This window comes from Diplotaxodon limnothrissa, linkage group LG16, assembly GCF_057381915.1.
Source record: "Diplotaxodon limnothrissa isolate DT_005_m linkage group LG16, D_limnothrissa_male_GT1.1, whole genome shotgun sequence".
NCBI lineage: Eukaryota > Metazoa > Chordata > Actinopteri > Cichliformes > Cichlidae > Diplotaxodon > Diplotaxodon limnothrissa.
Genome location: NC_140611.1, coordinates 11914097 through 11936410, shown reverse-complemented (window position 1 = coordinate 11936410; position 22314 = coordinate 11914097). Strand labels below are relative to the sequence as shown.

General features: G+C 48.1%; 1 protein-coding gene across 1 annotated transcript; it reads left to right on the top strand.

The window, feature by feature from the left end:
• Positions 1 to 17639: 17639 nt before the first annotated feature.
• On the top strand, positions 17640 to 19743 carry LOC146615815 (uncharacterized). The gene is made up of 3 exons (XM_085374259.1): positions 17640 to 18969; positions 19125 to 19632; positions 19716 to 19743. The coding sequence occupies exons 1-3, from the start codon at positions 17643 to 17645 to the stop codon at positions 19741 to 19743; spliced, it is 1863 nt and encodes a 620-aa protein (XP_085230385.1). The 5' UTR covers positions 17640 to 17642.
• Positions 19744 to 22314: the final 2571 nt, after the last annotated feature.

Below are 22314 nucleotides of genomic sequence, written 5' to 3'. Positions count from 1 at the left end.
GGCATTCCCAATAATATAACATGATACCTTACTCAAAACACAGCTAATATAGCACAGTTTTCTTAATGCAAACATCGGTAACTCAAAATCAGCAACCACAGTGTTAAGTCTGCAGTTCATACTTATGTGAAGCTACAGTCTCCTCCTCCAGTCTCTCTTATCCTCCTGCTCCTGAAAAAACAAAACAAAACAAAGCGAAGCATCCACCCTTCTCTTGTCGGCTGGGTGAATTGTTTATGAATTGTTTATTGGCATTTACGAATCCTAAAGTTGGTGCAGTCATTGTCTCAGTATCAAGTCAGTCAAAACTTTTAGTCGTCAGTCCATCACAGTCCATTCACATGCATACCTCCATACACATTCATACCAGATGTTGCTGATAATGGAGTCTCCCGCGCAACCTATTCGAGCCTCCATCACCAGCAAGATGACGTCATCATTTTAAAGGAAAACAATTCCTTGTTGTTTTTTGGGCCGGATTGACTCGGTGCAATCCTTTTAGACTCAGAACTTCTCAGTGTTCCCTATAAGTGAATTTCTCCCAAGCCAATTACAATCATGGAGAAGCACACTTTGCAACTGTTTTTGTAAGAATATTTCATAGCGCTTTAAATTTCAATCTTTCAGGCCTGGTTTAAAGAGCTGATTGTTAAATCATGAACTCACAAAATATCAACATATCACCACCGGTGGATCACACCTCTCAGATGTTTTTTCTCCAGTGCACTGTAACAAAACGAAAACAGACATAACCAACAAAACACTAATAACAATAACATAAACTAGGGCCCGTTGCAGACATGTCCAAGCATAAAACTATCCCTCTCTCGCTTACGAGAAAGAACACAAGCCAAAGCTCACTGATAAAATCAAGCTAGCGCTAAACAAAACCAAAAAATCAACCAGAAATTCACAGGAACGTTTTGCTTCCTGCCGGGACAATATTGTGTGGGAATGAGAACCTCAGGTGCCGTAACACCTTTTGTTCCTCCTTGAATTAAAACTCAATCACAGAAAATGCCGTACTCCGACCTAAAACTTACACTATTAATTCATCATTTTCACTCTGTGCCACTGTTCCTCATCAGGGCTGTGTGAAGCACAGCAAAGAATTCAGTCAAGGCCTTGAGCCATAAACAGACATCACGCACAGACATTGTTTTCATAACCAAACTTTTTTAGACCTTATTCCTAAAATCTACATAAATGCCCTCTGGGTGACATATAACACATTCTAAGTATTTAATGGTAATCAATGGCTCCTCATAAAAATTATGCATTGGGATGTTTGTGTGCAGCATTTTGCATATCAGCATAAGCAAAGCATTCTTCATTGCATCAGCGTGTATGTGTGTGTGCGTGTGGATCACTCTTCATTGCACAAGCGTGTGCATGTGTATGTGTGTGCATCACTTCTCAGTGAATCAGCATTCCCGTGTGTGTGTGTGTGTGTGTGTGTGTGTGTGTGTGTGTGTGTGTGTATGTGTGTGTGTATATGTGTGTGTGTGTCATTTCTCACTCACTCAACGAGTGCACGTGTTCATGTGTGTATTTCACTTCATTCTGAATCTGTGTGTTTGGAGACGTGTGTGTGTGTGTGTGTGTGTGTGTGTGTGTGTGTGTGTGTGTTCATCACTTTCCTGTTCTGGTGTTCTGGGTAAACCACGGCCTGAAGCGTGCCCTGGGGTCCTGCCCCCCTCCTTTTCAGTTTGTTTGCGACCATTGCTGCTGCTGCTGCTCAAAATTCAGTCCGTCCTGGTTCTGACCCCAATTGGGGCAGTCCTTTCTCCAGTGTCGATGTTCACCGCAGGTGAAACCTGCATCTTCTTCTGTGTTTTTGTCCATTCTGAGGTGCCTTCTGTCCTCAGTTACTCCTCTTGTCTCGGTCACGCCCTTTTTCGCCACCCGATCATCCGTGTTGGTCCATCACTGTCCTGCACAGTGTGAATGCAAAGTTATCAAGGTCAGCATTCTTTCGCTCGGCCTTACTTTTCATTCGGGCTTGGCGGGCGTCTCGTCACAGCTCTGTCAGCTGACGCAGTCTGGGAATTTTCCCCCGTGTAGTGAAACGGGCCTTAGGTTTAGTGCTCTCCGTCTCGGCTGCATGAGATCACATTCCTGCAGGTCTGTTGACATTCTCAGGTCGTTGTTGTGGGTCCAGCTGTTGCAGCATTTGGTCAGTGTCACGTATGGGGGAGAGCAGGAGTCCAGTCAGCCTCGGCTTTCAGGGCCGGCAAAGCAGCCTGTAATTAAATATGTATAGAAAAAACAAAAACAAAACAAAACAAAAACAAACAAAAAACAAAAACAAACGAACAGGAAAATGTTGTTGTGTTGGCTGTGTTATTCAGAGGGGAGACAACGGGGCCAGGCCCTGTGTCAGCCTTCTCTCCCCCTTTTTTTGTTTTTTCTCTCCCGATATAATCAACTCCTAACCCACCAAGTTGACAGGACAACACCGGTATATGTTAAAATTCTTAAGATCATGTTTAAAAGCCCAAAAAAGGAACTTTCTTTCATTCAGTAATCACTTTTATTAATCAATCAACAGAAAACATGTCACAATTTGAATCTTTTAACCACTAAATTTGTTGTGTCTTGCCTGGTTGGTCAGACCAGTGTTCCTTTTTTTTTTTTTTTAGTTAAATTGTTGTCCTGCAACCCAGAGGGTTTCTTTGTCAGTAATGTATAGACTTCATCATTTAAGTATGTTAATTTTTCTTTAACCTTGCTGGAAAATCTTCACGTGTTCATGAGTGTAAGCTGTTTCTTCATTGCGTGTATGTGCATTTGTATAAAAGCAGGTTAATTTTATCTTTTCTCAAACTAGGCGTTACCTTAAAAGGAGCCTTTCTCTCAGATTTCTCTGCTTGTGTGTGTTTTTGTTTCACCTTTTTGTTGTGATGCTCCGGACGCCTTCCCAACCTCCACAAGTCCGTTGGCCCCAATTTTATGTGTTAAAACTTCTCTTAATTTCTCCTCTAATTCTCTCCTCGCTGCTGTCTTTTTCACAGCTGCTGATTCGTGCTGGGTGTGGTTCCCATTACCTATAATTTTGCTTCGGCCACTGTGCTTGTGGGGGCAGTTGGTCCAGGTCCGCAGCTTCCTGTATTAACACACTAAGAGATTTATTTAATTTCATTTTCATCACTGTTAAACAGATAAGCAGGCAACCCGCCTACCTTGACAGCGTAAACTGTACGCCAGTCTCCCAACACATTCCTCTCTGTACTCCTCCATAATTCTCCACTGCACACCTCTTACTATCTCTCCTTTTTATTTTTATTACACCACAGAGTAATACACCCAATTATGCCCGTCTATCTCTATGTGGCTCCAAATTCCCTCTTTATTTTAATTTCACACTCGTCAGGGGACAGGCACACAACAATTTCAACCACTGAAACGAGGAATTCAACCTTTTTATATTTCTTTACTAATCTAGACTCAACGTTTGTTCGCAAAATGTGTCTTGTTCTAGTCCGGAATAAATGTGAACCCGTGATTACACGGCCGTTCCAGTGTTATTTCCGTAGCTATGCGGGGGCCCTCACCTCCCCAAGTCACCACCTCGGCACCCGGACGCCGCCGGTCCTGGCCACGCGTCCACGGACAGGAGGGTCGCCACTCCTAGGGCAAAATGTTCCACAGGTACACTAGGCATCAACCTTTGATCCTAAAATGTGTATTTGCTCTAATGTCCTCCTAATCAAACACATCAACCGTCACTGTCACTGTGTTCACGCTTCACACTTCACACAAAAAACACACTCAGAGCGCGCCTCACTCACACTCTCACTCAGTGCGCGCTTTACCCACAAGACAGCACCCAGAGCGCGCTTCGCAGCTTCACACACACTCTCACTCAGAGCGCGCCTTCACACTCACACACAACACTTTTCCTCAGCGGGAATTTTACACAGAAACCTCTGAGCTCAACTATTAGATCTTCTTAAAGCACACTGCACCATAGACCAAAATACCCCTTTCTCTGCGCTTATGACCGCCACCACGGGGCAAAGTCGCATCATAAAAGTGATGCTTGCATCCCCGAAGTTATACCTGACATCATAAACCAGGTGTTGCTATGTACTTAAATTTTACTTTGTATTATGACCGCAGCCCTTTATACTCGACTGACGCCACAAACCACCGTCAAAACCTCTATCCAATGTACTAAAACTAGCACCAACCACTACTGCACTTCACGGCCGCACCACCGGAACACGCCGTATCATAAACCAAACCTACGGACGTGTTTCGCTCTCGCGTTGCCAGCGTTCAACTGCACCGTGAAGCCAGCATCTGCTTTTCCTTAAATCAACTTCTATTTCATAGCCGGCAAAAGCCAGGACGTCACTGACACCATAAACAAAATAAACAAACCTCGACTTCAATGTACTGGACTAATGGCCGCGTCTTCAGAAGAAATTCTAACGTATTATTGCTACAGAAGCCAGTATTAGACAAAATTAAATGTGGAAGGTAAAGTGGCTGCAACTAGCTCAACGTAGTATCTTATTAGTTTCTCGGTAGAAGCAGTTTATTTAACACACTGGAATTCAGCCTCAACTTATGTTGTTAGTATCTTGCGCCAAAAACCAGACACCGACAAATTTACTGTGAAAATACATGTGACTCAGCGAACAGATTAATTTGGAAAGCCCAATATGCACATTTGGTATAATACAACAGGCTGTGCTTACCTTTTTATTTTTGGACCGGTCCTCTGTTCACCTCGCCTCACGATCTCACCAAAGGTCAAATCTGCACCTCCTCAGCACACCAAAGATCCGGGTCACACGGCACCAAGTTGTTGAATTCTCCCAATTCTTTGAATCTTTGGGCTGAAGGAGGGACAATACTCGGTGTATAAATGCTCAATCAACAATCATTTATTTCCATATAATTCAACAGTCAGAGCATTACAACGTCCGGACGGGAGAGATGCTACCAGAGGGTCAGGCACATGTCTCAAAATGGTGACGGGTTGCTCAGCTTTTTATAGTCTCTAGTGGCCCCCAGCTAGTCGTAAAAGCCAAAACATCACATTTTTTCTCTGTTACAGCGCCTAAGTTATGACCTCGGCAGTTGTTTCTCTGCTTTCTGTAAGGTGGGGGTGTGGAATGTGGTCTATCTATCTCCCCTGTCTTTAGACACAGAGTCTCCTGCTTACAACCTTCTCTTCATGATTCAACAATTAAGCATGTCAAGAAAACAGTGTAACACATTCCCAGCAGATCAAGGATACAGAGTGATGCACATTTATCTAATGAACTAATATGTGAATATGTTCTGTTAACTCAAAAGTATAATGAGAACTAAACTACATACAGCTCACACACTCTATATTAAAGGGTATAATGTGATCTACAGCAGTATTCTAATTCAACTACTTTGATTACATATATAAGGTAACATATAATAACAGAATAATCTAATAGTAGCTAAAGCTACCCGATGCTAACTAACTAACTAACTAACAACTTATGTTGTTTAGCTTGTTTATTCAGCACATAGAAGTCCAAATATGATATACAGCAGATATAAACAGATCATATGTCACACTATGTATTGAACCAGTGTAGCGAGATACCATTGTTTTGTTGTTGTTTTTTTTACTGTACCTCTGGTAAGCATTAATCTTACCAGCTATGTGGAAACAGGACAGGAGATCAGCAAACGTCAGCACTGAATTGTTTGAGTCTTCAAATCGTTTTTTCCTTTCTTCCTTGAATTTCTCTCCAGCAGTTCCCACAAAGACGGAGGTTTCTGGTGTCTGAGATGACCAATATTTCAAAACTAGGAGACGGTTGCTGGCTGGAACTTTGACCTGCTGCACGTCCTTTCCAGCTCATTCTCTCTGCAAACTCAGTTTTTCATTGCCTTTGCCAACTCTCTCTTTCCTGTGCACCTTGCCTCCCAGTACTCCTCTCTTTCTTCATTTCCCTGACTAATCCACCTTTTCTTTGATAACCTCTTCCTTTAAGTATCTAACTTCATTTTTTCATTCCACCACCAAGTCTACTTGTCCTTTTTGACCATACACCAAACACCTTCTTGCCAGTTTCTCTGAGCACTACAGCTGTACTCCTCCAATCATCTCATCAACTCTTCTCCACCAATCAGAGTTGCTCTCATCTTCTGCCTAAACTCTGAACAATGTTCATCCTTCTTTAACTTCCCGTACTTAATCCTTGCCTCTGCTTTTACTTGCTTCCTCTTTTTGATGCTAAACTACACACTATCATCCAATGCTGCCAAGCTACCACGTTGCAGTCTCCTATCTCCTATCACCTTCTGTGTGAGTTGTTCACCCGTCTCCACCTTCCTCCACTCTTATATGTTACCCTATGTTCCTCCCTCTTCTTAATTTATATGTTCACCACGCCCATTTTCCATCCTTTTCCCAAAGTCCACTACCATCTGTCCTCCTGCATTTCTCTCCTTAACACCATACCTACGTAACACCTCCTTAATTTTAGCTGCCGCAAGTGTGACTCCACACAGAGTTGCAATGTACATATGCTTACTGGAATGGAAGTGTGGATACATGCCTTATTGTCTTTGGCTATATCCTCTTATGCACAGGTATCTCTTTTGTTTTGTTTTTTGTTTGTTTTTAATTTAGTTTTTGTTTGTTTGGTTGTTGTTTTTTTATTCTTTCCATATGAGCACTGTTTTGTCTCAATCCATATGAAAGTGCAAAAACACAACGTCACGTGCTCCTCACAGCATGTGTTTGTCAAGGTGGGAGGCCAGCAGCATTTTTCTGTTCCAGTCTTGGATGGGAGTGTACCAGGCAAGCTGCTGGTGGTACTGAGATCAGTTACCATCTGTGCTTTGAGTGGTAACAGAGCTAGCATCAGCAAGTAGGGAAGGGAGTCGATAAGAATTTAGTAATTCTGATTCCATTATCGACATCACTTATCGATTCGATTCCTTATTGGTTCTCACTGGCTGCACTTTGGGAGACACCACAATGTGCAAGTTATTTGCACGCTGTGTGGTTATATTTCTGTCAGGCTCAGGAGGGACTCGGAGGCAGACCGTCACTAAGGTTCACAATTTATTTACACGTAGACACCCATCCACGAGCCGGGCGGGCGGAGGGGGCCCGGAAGGAGGGCACAACGGGCTGGAGAGCACGGGCTTGACCTGGGAGACATGGAAAACATTATGGATACGCATGTTGCGAGGCAGCTTCAGACGGACGGATACTGGATTGACCAGGGCCTCAATCTCGAACGGACCGATGAATGCCGGGGAAAGTTTCTTTGACTCGGCACGAATGGGAACAAAGCGTGAGGAGAGCCATACCTGTTGCCCGACTGTATAGGCAGGAGCAGGGATCCGGCGGCGGTCGGCGAGCACCTTATTGCGCTCCGCCGTCCGCAGCAGAGCGGCTCGGGTGGACCGCCAGGCCCGGCGGCACCTGCGGAAATGATGTTGCACTGACGGGACGGTATGCTCACCTTCCACGGCCAGAAACAGGGGTGGTTGGTAGCCCAGAGAGGCTTCGAACGGCGACAGTCCAGTAGCTGAAGAGGTCAGGCAGTTGTGGGCGTACTCAATCCAGGGGAGCTGCTCGCTCCAAGTGGTCTGGTTGAGAGAGACGACACAGCGGAGTGCCGCTTCGAGCTCTTGGTTGGTACGCTCGGCCTGTCCATTGCTCTGAGGGTGGAAGCCCGAAGAGAGACTGACCGCGGCGCCGATCTGCATGCAGAACTCCTTCCAAACCCGAGAGGTAAATTGGGGTCCCCGGTCGGAAACGATGTCCATCGGAATGCCATGAAGCCGGAAGACGTGGGTGGTGAGCAGCTGGGCGGTCTCCAGGGCTGTAGGGAGCTTCGGGAGGGCGACGAAATGAGCTGCCTTGGAAAAACGATCAACGATAGTGAGGATGGTGGTGTTACCTGATGATGGTGGGAGCCCCGTAATGAAGTCCAGCGCTATGTGGGACCAGGGCCGTCCTGGCGTGGGGAGCGGTTGAAGAAGCCCGGCGGGTGGTCGGTTGGGACGTTTGTTCCGGGCACATGTGGTGCACGCCATAACGTACTCCCTGGCGTCCTTGTCCAAGGAGGGCCACCAGAAAAACCGCTGGAGGAAGGTGATGGTGCGGCGGGCTCCTGGATGACAGGTGAACCGGGCAGTGTGGCCCCAGTGGAGCACCTGAGGTCGGACAGCACTAGGGACAAACAACCGACCGGGGGGGCCCGTGCCCGGGTCGGGGTCAGTATCCTGGGCCTCGCGCACGAGAGCTTCGATCTCCCATGTGACAACGCCAATAACACAGGTAGCTGGAAGAATCGGTTCTGGATCGGGGTCTCCCTCCGTACTGGAAAACTGACGGGAGAGTGCATCGGGCTTCACGTTGCACGACCCTGGTCTGTAAGTGATGGAGAAGTTGAATCTTGTGAAGAAGAGGGCCCACCTGGCTTGTCGTGAATTTAGGCGTTTGGCGGACCGGATGTACTCAAGGTTCTTATGGTCGGTCCACACGATGAACGGGTGTTCCGCGCCCTCAAGCCAGTGCCTCCACTCCTCCAGGGCCAGTTTGACCGCTAGCAACTCCCGATCACCGATGCCATAGTTCTGTTCTGCGGGTGAGAGACGACGAGAAAAGAATGCACAGGGATGGAGCGTACCTTCAAATCGCTGCGACAGAACTGCTCCCACTCCAGAGTCCGAAGCATCCACCTCCACCACGAACGGTTGCCTGAGGTTGGGCTGACGGAGGATGGGGGCGGTAGTGAACTTCTCCTTTAGCAGGGAAAAGGCCTCCTGAGCAGAGAGGTCCCACTGAAAAGGAACATTGGGGGAGGTAAGTGCAGTGAGAGGTGAGGCAATCTTACTGTAGTCCTTTCTGAAGCGTCGGTGGAAGTTGGCGAATCCTAGGAACCGTCGGAGTTGCTGGCGGTTCGGCGGTTGAGGCCAGTCCACCATGGCCCGGACCTTCTCGGGGTCAGGTTTGAGGTCCCCCCGAGAGATGATATAGCCCAGGAAGGCCACCGTGTCGACGTGAAATTCACATTTCTCCGCTTTCACGAACAACCGGTTCTCCAGGAGGCGCTGCAGGACCTGCCTCACGTGGCTCTCGTGCTCCGCCTGGGACTTAGAGAAAATGAGAATGTCATCTAGGTACACAAAAGCACATCGATCAATAAAATCCCTCAGAACATCATTAACTAGGGCCTGGAAGACCGCGGGCGCATTGGTTAAGCCAAAGGGCATAACGAGATACTCATAGTGTCCAATATGCGTGTTGAAAGCGGTCTTCCACTCATCTCCCTCCCGGATTCTCACCAGGTGGTAAGCGTTTCGCAGGTCTAGTTTGCTGAACACCGTGGCCCCCTGGAGTAGCTCGAAAGCAGAATTCAGGAGGGGAAGAGGGTACTTGTTCTTTACAGTGATCTTGTTGAGGCCGCGGTAATCAATACATGGCCGGAGCGTCTTGTCTTTTTTTGCAACAAAGAAGAATCCTGCCCCCACGGGGGAGGATGACGGGCGAATTAACCCAGCAGCCAGAGAGTCGTTGACATATCTCTCCATGGTTTCCCTTTCGGGCTGTGTGAGGCTGTAGAGGCGGCCAGAGGGGAGAGGCGCTCCAGGGAGAAGATCAATGGCACAGTCATAGGGCCGGTGTGGGGGAAGCGAGCCCGCCTCATCCTTACTAAAAACTGCTGCGAGGTCATGATAGACGGAAGGAACCAAAGATAGCTCTGGCGACGTTGAGGGCTTCCCGGGGGGGGAAGAGGGAGCAGACGGCGTGGTGGCCCGAAGGCAGGTCATGTGGCAGCCCATACCCCACCCCATAACTTGCTCTTTCCTCCAGTCGATGTGTGGGTTGTGTTGTGAAAGCCATGGATAACCTAGTACAAGCGGGGTCACTGGTGCCTTAAACACACAGAAACAAACGTTCTCAACGTGGTTACTGGAGAGAGTGAGTGTGACAGGTAGGGTGATGTGCGTTATGTCAGGCAACCGGTGACCGGACAGGGCGGACACGCGGAGAGGATGAGGCAGTGGTCGTGTGCCAATGTTGAGCTTGGAGACTAGCGACGCATCAATGAAATTCTGTTCTGCACCAGAGTCAATTAACACAGAGAGGGAATGGGACAACGACCGGAGGGTGAGTTTTGCAGGCAGCAAGAGACGGGGAAGAGGCTTGTTGCTGGACAGGTCGCCCACCAGTACCCTCTCAATTACTGGCGGGCGCCTCCTGTTGCCAGCGCCGGGCAGGCAGAGATCAAATGCTCCTTGCGACCGCAATACAAACACTCACCCGCGGAAAACCGGCGTTGTCGCTCCGCAGGAGGGAGTCGAGAACGTCCCAGCTGCATGGGTACCTCCTCCTCAGTTCCAAACGCTCCAGCCTCCCGTGCGTCGGGTTGGGGCTCCCGAGAAGCCAGAGGCTCGCGAAACTGCCGCCTTCGTGAGCTCTGGCGCGCCCGCAGGCGATCATCCACCTGAATACACAGGGACATTAATGCATTCAGAGAGGCAGGAAGCTCCCGCATCATTATCTCATCCTTGAGCTCTTCGCAGATATTATTTAACAGAGTGGTCTTCAGAGCCTCAGGTCCCCATTTGGTCTGTGCAGCTAGGGTCCAGAAATCAACAGAAAAGTCAGCCATGCTTCGCCTACCTTGCTTCAGATTAATCAAACGATAGCCAGCTGCCTCCGTACTAGAGCCTTTATCAAACACCGACTTGAAGCGTGACAGGAAGTCGTCATAAGACATTCCGGGGCAAGCCTGCAGCTGGGCCTGGGCCCAGGCCAGGGCTCGATCACGTAGTAGCTGGGTGACGTAAGCGATCTTAACCCCGTCAGAAACAAACACATGGGGCAGTAATTGAAAGTGCATAGAACACTGCAACAAAAATCCCGCACATTTTCCATTCTCCCCAGAAAAAGCCTCAGGTGAAGGCAAAAGCTTATCCATCGAAACCGCGGAGGCTACTGAAGCTACCGCGCTAGCAGCCTGGGTAGCTGTGGCTGTTGTAGTGACGGCAGGAGCGTGCGTTACCTGGGGAGGGGCCGAGGGAGGCTGGTCCTCGGCCAGCGGAATCCGTTGGGCGAAGGCCTGCGTTAGAGACGCCACGTCTCCGCTGAGCTTCACCAGCATTTGTTCGTGTCGGTGCAGAAGCTCCTCCAGAGACATGGGGGCTGTCGCTGCCGAGGCTGGGCCTGCTGAGTCCATAGCGGTGGCTGGATTATTCTGTCAGGCTCAGGAGGGACTCGGAGGCAGACCGTCACTAAGGTTCACAATTTATTTACACGTAGACACCAGGTGCGAGTATATACAAGTGAGGGGGCACAGGAAGAGGGTCTCCGGGGAACACAGGCACGGGAAGGGAACGGCTATATACACAATCCACTGAAGCTCAGGTAGCTCGGGCTCCGGTCTTTAGGTCACCGAACGGCGGTCCTCAGGCTGGCGAGAAATCTGGCACAGAGAGGAAAGGCAGGTAAGTAGTGGCACGACAGAAACTCGGAAAAAAGGCTCAGATAGGTGATGACAGTGACGAGTGTTACACAATAATCCAGCGAGGAAGCACTCCCAGCAGCTGCCTTAAGAAGTGAGTGGGATGATTGTTTGCAGGTGTCCGAGCCAGGGGCTGGAGCCGTCATGACTCCGCCCCGGTAGAGCGCAGTGCGCGGAAGGGGAGAGAGGGAGATGCAGCACAACAAAAACACTTGTAGCCATACAGAGTCAGCCGAGAAGGCACAGGGTCATGACAATTTCCATGCATGTTGGAGGTGTTTCCCCTCTTTGTTATTACAAGTGTTCAGGTCCTTACACCCTATGTGTAAAAAAAAAAGCTTATTACACATATTACAAAGGACACTTTGCCTAAAAGTAATGTATTAGTTTACTTAATTACTCACCGGAGAAAGTAATTAGTTAAACCAACACAAGCCAACAAACTGCTTTCATTTTTCATCAACATTTTTATTATCCTAGAAAGTATTGACGATATTAACCATGTCACACACTGCTTACGCTGATTTTTTGTTATTAATATATTGTAATATACTTTTATTTTGATCTGAGCTCATTAACAGCTACTTTTTAGAAACCTATGTTCCTCACTGGAAAGCCACTACAAAGATGATTTTATGTATGAAGAGTATGAAGGGTTTAAATGAACGCCTTGAACATTTGCAGCAGTAATATTAATCCATATAACACTGGCTGTCCTGTCCTGCAGAGTAATGTCCCTCCATGCGTCACAGTCCATAAGCTTAGGTTCAAAGCTTGTATGAGCATGAAAATGGTGGAACAACCAAACAGCTGTCCATCCACCCATGTTCTGCTTGTTATCTGGATCTGTGGGCCGCAAGGCAGCAGCCTAAGCAGAGAAGTTCTGGTCTACTGAAAACACATGCCTGAAACAGCTCATCTAGGAGGCATCTGCCTGACAAAACCAAAAGAACCTCATCATCTGGAAAAAGCAAAACCTCTGCTGTTTGGATGGTCCTGGGAATTCTTTCCAAAATAGCTATGAACAGAATCAGTGACAATGGGCATCCCTGGCAGACTCCAACTATTACAGTGAACAGGTCTAACAACCATTAGCTGGTCAGTGTGGTTGCAAATTTTGCAAAGTGTGAACTTTCAGGAAACATTATCTTTGCAAACGAAAGGAAACTAAACACATTATTTATACCTGAAGGATACACAGAATGCATTTAGGCTAGAAATACAGAGTCTGCTCTCTTTGGAAAGAACCTCCTCTGAGTTGTCAACTGAGCATTTCGAAAGCTTACAAAAGAGCCTGAACTCTTACGAAAAAACAGTTCTTTGTAGAATCATTTACCAGAACTCCACTATTAAGCTGTCAGCATATTTGTCAAGCTGTTGTCTTTTTAAACCCACCCACCCGACTAACCAGGTCTGTTTCTGTTTGATGTGAAAAATGAACCATCCTTTAGATGAGTAAGAAGAAGCCAGAGGAGGAGAAAATGAAGTCATATGGTGAGTGTGATGGCAAGCAGTGGGAAGAAAGGAAAAGAGAGGGTGAAGAGCTGCAGGAGGTGCATCCTTGTGGCCCGAGGGTGAGATCATGGGGAATGAAAGTGATGAGCTCATTTAAAAACAGCTTCCTCTGTTGTTTGTACCACATAAGGAGTGTACTACTAAAGATGTGGAGCTCAAGGTCCCCACTGGGCTAAAATTTGGCATCTCCACAGGCAGATACTGTCTTTATCAAGATGTCAATAATAATGAGAATCCTCTGCGGTGTTAATCATCATTTACCGTACAACACGCGGGTTCTTGAAGGATATGATAAAGAAAGCAGGTCATATATGAGCAATCGATGGAACTCATAGAAAAGATATGGACACAATAATACAGTACTGTGCAAAAATCTTGATGCACCCCTCAATTCTTTACTTTATTTACAATTTATTGAAACATTCATGAAAATAGAGCATATAAGTGAAAACTTGACTTTGTACAGTTGTAATGAGGTTGAAAGTCAAAGAAAAACTGAAGTCGTTACAGCTGCAAAGGGTGAGCTAACATCATATTAAACACCATGTAAGGTAATAGCAGTAGCAATAGCACTTTTTCTGTAGAGCATCAGACATGACAGCTTCTATCCATCCATCCATCCATCTTCTTCTGCTTATCCAGGGCCGGGTCACGGGGCAGCAGCGTAAGCAGGAAGCCCAGACCTACCTCTCCCCGGCCACTTCCTCCAGCTTGTCCGTGAGAACGCCAATGTGTTCCCAGGCCACCCAAGAGATATAATCTCTCCAGCAAGTCCTGGGTCTTTCCCAGGGCCTCCTCCCCATGGGACATGCCCAGAACACCTCACCTAGGAGGCGCCCTGGGACCATCCTTATCAGATGCCCAAACCACCTCAGCTGGCTCCTTTCGATGTGGAGGAGCTGCGGCTCTACTCTGAGCCCCTCCCAGATGGCTGACCTCCTCACCCTATCTCTAAGGGAGAGGCTACCCACCCTTTGGAGGAAGCCCATTTTCTGCCACTTTCATCCACGATCTCATTTTTTCGGTCACTACCCACAGCTCGTGACCGTAAGTGAGGGTAGGGATGTAGATTGACCAGTAAATCGAGAGCTTCACTTTTACACAGGCTTTATGACAGGTTCCTTCACCTTTAAAAGAGGGACAAGTTTTAAAATTCGCATTATGCTGAGCACATTTATCATATAACATGTGAAAATAATGTATAGATGTAATAAACAGTTGGGAAAGAAAGTATTATTCCATTAAAGTACTGCAAGATTATTATGGTCAGTACCTGAAATAAGCAAGATAGTAGTAAGAATGCTCACTATTCACCATATAGACATACCGTCTAACCCCTTGGTGTAAAATATTTATTTCTATTTGTATTTTAGAGTCCCAGTTAACCTCTTGGTTAGGTAATGAGTAATGTGAATCAGTCAGAAACTGACAAGAATTTTACCCCTTCGTCTCCCCATGGAGGTTAATCCTTGAAATGGATATAGTTCCATTTACTCACATGCTTTAAACTGGCTCATTACTTTAAATCTGCTGAGTGCTATCCCAGAGGCCCATTACCATTTCACAGGTCGAGTCCTGCTGGTGTAACAAGGGCACATCTCAGTGTGACGTCCTCCTCAGCTTGGCCTTTTATCCACTTACTGTACGCCACCACCTACATCATGAAAGGAATGTCAGCTCCTGGTGTATGTGCCGTTTAATTTTCTCTATTTTGAGAACATCTTTCAGTAATCTCTTATTCAGGTTCCTTGCTTGTAGCTTCCTCCCATCTTTGCATCAGTTTTAGCTCATTCCCTGATGCTACTGGTATTTCAACCAGTGCCTCCTTCATTAAACCATCAGCATTAACCGTTACATATTTATGTAAGTAAAGTTAGCATCATTAAACAGTTTATTACTTTGGACTTGGGGGTTTTATTAGGAAGATATATTAATAGCATGCACAAATAGAACCTGGTGCACTCACTCCTTCTCTTATCGATGTGGACGTTCAAAACACTAAATGAAACCCACTAAAAGACACTAAAAACACATGATTTCAGTTATGATCCTGCGGTGCATATGATAGCTTAGCTGACAAATGAATATCAACACAAGACAAACCTTTCAGTGTCACCATGTAATTTACATCTCTGTATCATCAACATTGCTGACTTTGAGGAATAGAGGGCACTTTCTGTCTCTACTTTATCTGTAGTTGTACAGCTTGTTAAAAAGTGACAGTAAGGTTTTCAACTCGCAACAGCCTGGGAAGAAAAAAGAAAAGAAACGCTCATTGCTTTAAAGACTTTCAGCTGCATGTGGCAATCATGCCATTTTTAGCATCTTGTAAAAGCACGCCACTACCGTTGCAAACGATTGACAAACAATAGCCTGGCTGAAAATCCAGCTTCATACTGGAGGCAGGCATCCACAATCAGATTTATGAAACGTGTACATCAGACTATTTGGTTCTTAGCAACTTACGTGAGTCATTCTAGATGAACAATTAATGCTTGCAGGCCTACAGGCCGCATTGTTCTATACAAGGGAGCACGTTTACCTCAAGGTGAAGTGGAGAAAGCAGTGATGTTACTACCTGAGCAATACTAAAGCAAAAGAGCAGGAAAAATATCCAACTGAAGAAACTGAATCAATGTTGGCTAAGGAGGAAGGAATAAAAATCACACTTTTGAAGACAGTTAAAAGAAAAAAAAATGTTACAAATAATGCAAAGCTTCAGGTGATGATGGATATCAAAACAAGCAATGATATTATGTCTGTGTTTAATATATGTTGTTGTTTGTGCAGCGGCACTTCAGGCTAACTGGAGTGTGACGTCATGCATGGTTATAAATAAGAGTTCATCAAACAGTGATGCTAATAGCGTCTATAATAGATTACTTTGTCTTATACAATGAATATACAGTATGTCTTTTCATTACCACAGAGGCTGTGTTTTTGGTAGCGTTTGTCTACAAACATGGTAGCTCGAGTGGGCTCATCTTAACAATCGATTAGAGTCTTACATCCACCCAAGGTCCTCAAGGTCAACTTCATGATTTCTTGGTTGAAACTTGGCAAAAAGGTTTAACTTGGAAATTATGATTCTTACAAGTTTGGTGCGTACTGTCAACATATTGAAAGTACTGTATAAAGATTTAAAATATCATGTCACATCTGACCTCTGACCTCTCTTTGAAGGTCAGTAGATTGACCTGAAGGTCAAAGTGATAATAATGTTATAGAAGCTTTTCAATACCATAACATAAAGGCATACAGGGAATGATATGTGGGGATGGCTTTCAGGTGTGTGTGTGTGTGTGTGTGTGTGTGTGTGTGTGTGCAACCTTTGTATGTTCACACAGATTTATATGTATGTGTTGTTTGTGAATCTGGCCCACTCGCCCATTTTTACTGCTTTCACTGTCATCTTCTAAACAAATTTAACAGAGAGAACCTTTTTGTGGCTGGTGGAGCGGGTGTGTAGGTGTGTCTCAGACGAACCAAATGCAAGAGCAGTAAAACAGGTTTCTGAAATCATGACAAAAACTGGAAAGTACCTTGTTTTTTATGGCTCACTTTCCAGCACACTTGTTTTTCAGTCTCTTGTTTCTTTGTGTTTCACTGTTTGCACCACTCTTCACTTGTACTCCATGGATACTGTCAAGTTAGTAAATGTGTTTTTCCTAATCTGTCTATTTTGCGTCGCGCAGTGCGCCGGGCTCTTGAGGCCACTGTTAAATTGTATCTGCCGAATCCAAAACACACTCAGTGTAGCAGCGGTAAAATAATAAAAAAGGTAATGGACTCATTTTGAGCTTGATTAAAGTAGTGAATGACAATCAGTTTATGTAAGCTAGAGAAGGGTTTGTGTTTTTGTATAAATATGTAAACCCCGCAATTGAATGACTGCCCCACTGAAGGTCTCGAACATTATTGGATTTAAATGACACAGAGACAGCACACTTTAGGGAACAAATCAGAGTAAATGAAATTAAATAACTTGTCACGGACCCAGCTCTGGAGGACTCGGGGTCCGTGAGCAGTTTTGACTCACCTCCCGTTGATATTGTTGTTATTATTATTTTGGTGATGTGTGTGTTTTTCTGCACTGTGCTGTGTTAGTCTGTGTCCCACTCATATGTATAGGCAGGGTATGGGTGTGTATGTCTGCGGGTGTGGCTGGAGGATGGAGCTCAGCCACCTGCAGGCCTGAGGGGTGTGGCCCTGCGGAAGGACTGGCCACACCTGAAGTTCATGCCACACCTGTTGGTGATCAGGGCTCGTCGGGGGAGCTACTTAGGAGAGAGTTGGAGCTCCCACCGGCGCGGGATCATTAAGCTAAGACTCCAAGTCAGTGTGTAGCATTAGGAAGTGCGGATCGTGTGTGTGTGCGCGCGCGCGGGTTCAGTGTTTAACGGCTGCTTCTGTATTGTCCTGCACGCACAGGGTGTGCAGTAACACAACAGCGGGGAGCACGAGCACGAGCACAGACGTCGGAGGGAAGCACGCACATGGGGTTCGAGGGAGCAACGGGGAGTTATTGTGTTTACAGCTTTCCACTGTAAATAAAGAGCACTGTTTGCATCGCAGAGTCTGCGTTTTGGGTCCTCCTTTCCCCACATCCCCACGGTCTGCCCTCCAGACCGTGACAGAATGATCCCGCCTCTAATGGACCCAGCGGTCTCCGAGGAGAGGCTCAGGAGGGAAGTAATGGACGAAGTGTACCACCTATGTGAGGTGTGGTGGGAGAAGCCAGCGGAAGGTTTGCGTCGCGCCGTGGAGAGGCGGCTGCAGGAGATGCTTTTTAAATTCCCCTGGCTGGTGGGCTCCCTTAATGCGGTGGTCCTGGACTTTCTACTTTCCACCCTCCACCTCCACTCTCCTCCTCAGGCTGCCCACCAGCTCGGACAGCTGGTGGATTCACTGCCTGAGACGCCGGCCCCGACGTCTACACGGAAACGACGTTCGCGCCGCCAGCGTTCCTCACCGCAGCCACATCCACGGTCATCTCAAGAGCCGGCTGTGGTGAGTAGTACGGACAATTTTCCATTTCCCTCACCATCTGTGTTTGTGTCTGCAGTGGACGAGCTGACAGCGCAGGTAACATCACCTCGGTCAGAGGTCTTCACACCACTCGCTGCTTCACCATCTGCGGTTGTGGCGCTGTCGTCATCTCATCCGCATGCGGTCATCCCTCAGCCATCTTCTCCACCAGCGGCAGCCTCCATTCCACTACCCACTCCAGCAGCCCTGTCCGGAGGGGGCGACCTCACACGCGTCCAACGCCTGATGGACTGGGTAACTCACACCACCAACGCAAGGGCAAGAGTGGTGGGGTTAAATGCCATCGAGGCAATCCTGGAGGGAAACCCCTACCTCGGCCAGCTCAAGGGAGTTTCCGCCTGCCTTGGCACCCTGCGTAAAGCCCGGGGGGTGGTGCAAGCTCGGGAAACCACAGACTTCGTCCAGCAGCAGCAGGAGCTCAGCGAGCCGGAGGAGCCCGCACCGCCAGCTGAGGAGCTCAGCATGCCCAAGCAGGAGCTCAGCGAGCCGGAGGAGCCCGCACCGCCAGCTGAGGAGCTCAGCATGCCCAAGCAGGAGCTCAGCGAGCCGGAGGAGCCCGCACCGCCTGCTGAGGAGCTCAGCGAGCCGGAGGAGCTCGGCATGCCCGAGCAGGAGCTCAGCGAGCCGGAGGAGCTCGGCATGCCCGAGCAGGAGCTCAGCGAGCCGGAGGAGCCCGCACCGCCAGCTGAGGAGCTCAGCGAGCCGGAGGAGCTCAGCAAGCCGGAGCAGGAGTCCGGAGAGCGGGAGGAGCAGCTCAGCGAGGCGGAGCTCAGAGAGCGGGAGGTGCCCGCACGGCCAGCCGTGGAGCCCAGCGAGCCGGAGGAGGAGCAGCTCAGCGTGCCGGAGGAGCTAGGCGAGCCGGAGGAGCCCGCACCGCCAGCTGCGGAGCCCTGTGAGCCGGAGCTGGAGCAGCTCAGCGAGCCGGAGATAGGCGAGCGGGAGGAGCTCAGCGAGCCTGTGGAGCCCGCGCTGCCACCGGAGGAGCTCGGAGGTCCGGAGAGACTCGCTCAGCCTGAACTGGAGGTCAGCGGGTCAGATGGACCATCACGTCTAGCGCGCCCTCCACGCCAGCTACGCCCAACGCGTCTGCGTCAGCGACCGGCGCGTCATCGACCGGCATGTCATCGGCCATGTACCACACCTCGCTGTTGTTCACCGGAGCTGCGCTGCCGCCACTGGAACCCAGGCAGGCCGCCTGGGGAGCAGCGCCGCCGCCGTCGGACCCGGGGCAGGCCGCCGGAGGAGCAGCAGCGCCGCTACCGCCACTGGATCCCGGGCAGGCCGCCTGGGGAGCAGCGCCGCCGCTACTGGGCCCGGGGCTCGCCACCGGAGGGGCAGCAGTGCCGCCGCCACTGGAGCAGTGGCAGGCCCCCAGAACTGTTTTGCTGCTGCTGCCGGACCCGTGGCCGTCTGCTGGAGCTGCGACAGCGCCGCTGCTACTGGACCCGGGGCCCGCCACCGGAGGGACAGCGGTGCCGCCGCCACTGGAGCAGTGGCAGGCCACCAGAACAGTTTTGCTGCTGCTGCCGGACCCGTGGCCGTCCGCCGGAGCTGCAACGTTGCCGCCATTGGACTCGAGGTAGGCCCCCTGAACTCTTTTTGTAATGATGGGCCGCCTGAGACTGTTTTGTGGTGTTTTTTCTTTTTTTTGCTCCGTTGCAGGGGGTACGGTCGGACTTTGGAACTGTGACCTTGGGGGGGTTGTTTCTTTTGTGGTTTTTGGTTCTGGCCCTCCATCCTGGACCCCCGCCGCCCGCCCTGGGTTGGTTGTGCTGTGGTTTTTGGTTTGTGTTTTTGTTTTCGGGTCGTCGGGGGCCGACCCTTAGAGGGGGGGTACTGTCACGGACCCAGCTCTGGAGGACTCGGGGTCCGTGAGCAGTTTTGACTCACCTCCCGTTGATATTGTTGTTATTATTATTTTGGTGATGTGTGTTTTTCTGCACTGTGCTGTGTTAGTCTGTGTCCCACTCATATGTATAGGCAGGGTATGGGTGTGTATGTCTGCGGGTGTGGCTGGAGGATGGAGCTCAGCCACCTGCAGGCCTGAGGGGTGTGGCCCTGCGGAAGGACTGGCCACACCTGAAGTTCATGCCACACCTGTTGGTGATCAGGGCTCGTCGGGGGAGCTACTTAGGAGAGAGTTGGAGCTCCCACCGGCGCGGGATCATTAAGCTAAGACTCCAAGTCAGTGTGTAGCATTAGGAAGTGCGGATCGTGTGTGTGTGTGCGCGCGCGGGTTCAGTGTTTAACGGCTGCTTCTGTATTGTCCTGCAGGTGAAACGAGGGACCAGAAGGGCAGCACGCACAGGGTGTGCAGTAACACAACAGCGGGGAGCACGAGCACGAGCACAGACGTCGGAGGGAAGCACGCACATGGGGTTCGAGGGAGCAACGGGGAGTTATTGTGTTTACAGCTTTCCACTGTAAATAAAGAGCACTGTTTGCATCGCAGAGTCTGCGTTTTGGGTCCTCCTTTCCCCACATCCCCACGGTCTGCCCTCCAGACCGTGACATAACTGGCCTCAAATATTTCCTCTTGCAGCTGTACCACTGGGTCATGATGCCTCAAGGTCATCATCACCTGAGTGTTTTCCAGCTGGAATGTGCAGTAAACAAAAAGTGTGAAATAACTCAAAACACGTTTTAGATTTTAGATTCTTCAGACTCTTTACTTTGATAACTGTTTTGCACACTCTTGGCATTCTCTCAATGAGCTTCATGAGGTCGTCACCTAAAATGATTTTCCAATAGTCCTGAAGGAGTTCCTAGAGATGCTGAGCACTTGTTGGCCCTTCACTGTTGCCTTCACTCCATTTCATCCCAAACCATCCCAACTAGGTTTAGGTCAGGTGACTATGGAGGCCAGGCCATCTGGCGCAGCACTCCATCACTCTCCTTCTTGGTCAAATACCCCGTACACAGTCTGGAGGTGTGTTTTGGGGTCATTGTCCTGTTGAAAAATAAAATGATGGTCCAACTAAACGTGAACTGGATGGGATGGCATGTCGCTGCAGAATGCTGCGGTAACCACGCTGGTTCAGTGCCTTCAATTTTGAAATAACCCCCAACAGTGTCACCAGCAAAGCACCCCCACACCATCACACCTCTTCCTCCATGCTTCATGGTGGGGACCATGTATGTAGAGACCATCTGTTCACCTTTTCTGCATTGCACAAAGGCACTCCAGTTGGAACTAAAAATCTCAAATTTGGACTCATCAGACCAAAGCACAGATTTCCACTGGTCTAATGTCCATTTCTTGTTTTTCTTGGCCCAAACAAATGCTTTCTGCTTGTTGCTTTTCCTTAGTAGTGGTTTCTTAGCAGCTATTTGACCATAAAGGCCTGATTTACACCGTCTCCTCTGAACAGATCTGTCTGCTACTGGAACTCTGTGTGGTCTCTAATCGAGCATACTGTTAACCTGCGATATCTGAGGCTTGGATGGATTTATCCTCATCAGCAGAGGTGACTCTTGGTCTTCCTTTCATGAGCGGTACTCATGTGAGCCAGTTTCATCACAGCATTTGATGGTTTTTGCAACTGCATAACTCCACACTGACTGACCTTCAGTTCTTAAAGTAATGAATGATGGACTATCATTTCTCTTTACTTAGTTCATTGGTTCTTGCCATAATATTAAGTCTAACAGTTGTCAAATTGGGCTGTCAGCTGTGCACCAACCTGACTTCTGCATAACACAACTGATGGTCCCAACCCCATTAAGAAGGCAAGAAATTCCACAAATAAACCCTGGCAAAGCACCTGTGAAGTGAAACGATTACAGGTGACTACATTATGAAGCTCAGTGAGAGAATGCCAAGGGTTTGCAGTGCTGTCAACGATGTAAAGGGGGGCTATTTTCAGGAATCTAAAATATAAGACATATTTAGAGTTATTTATCTTTTTTTCTTTGCTACATAATTCCATATATCTTCCTATATTTGATGTCTTCAGTATGTATCTACAATGTACAAAGTAGTAAAAATAAAGAAAAGCCATTAAATGAGAGGGTGTGTCCAAACATTTGACTGGTAGTGTATGTCAGATTGCACCAGTGTGGTGTAAATAAATCCCCCCTTGAATTAAATAAGATAACACTCACTATGTGGTGAAACAGCTACGCTATTCTGACACGGAAAGCATCTTTGCTGTAATTTTCAGAAGTAAGAATACTGTGGAATTCACACCTTATAGTATATTAAAGCAGCATTAAGTGACAATTCAATTCAATTTTATTTATATAGCGCCAAATCACAACA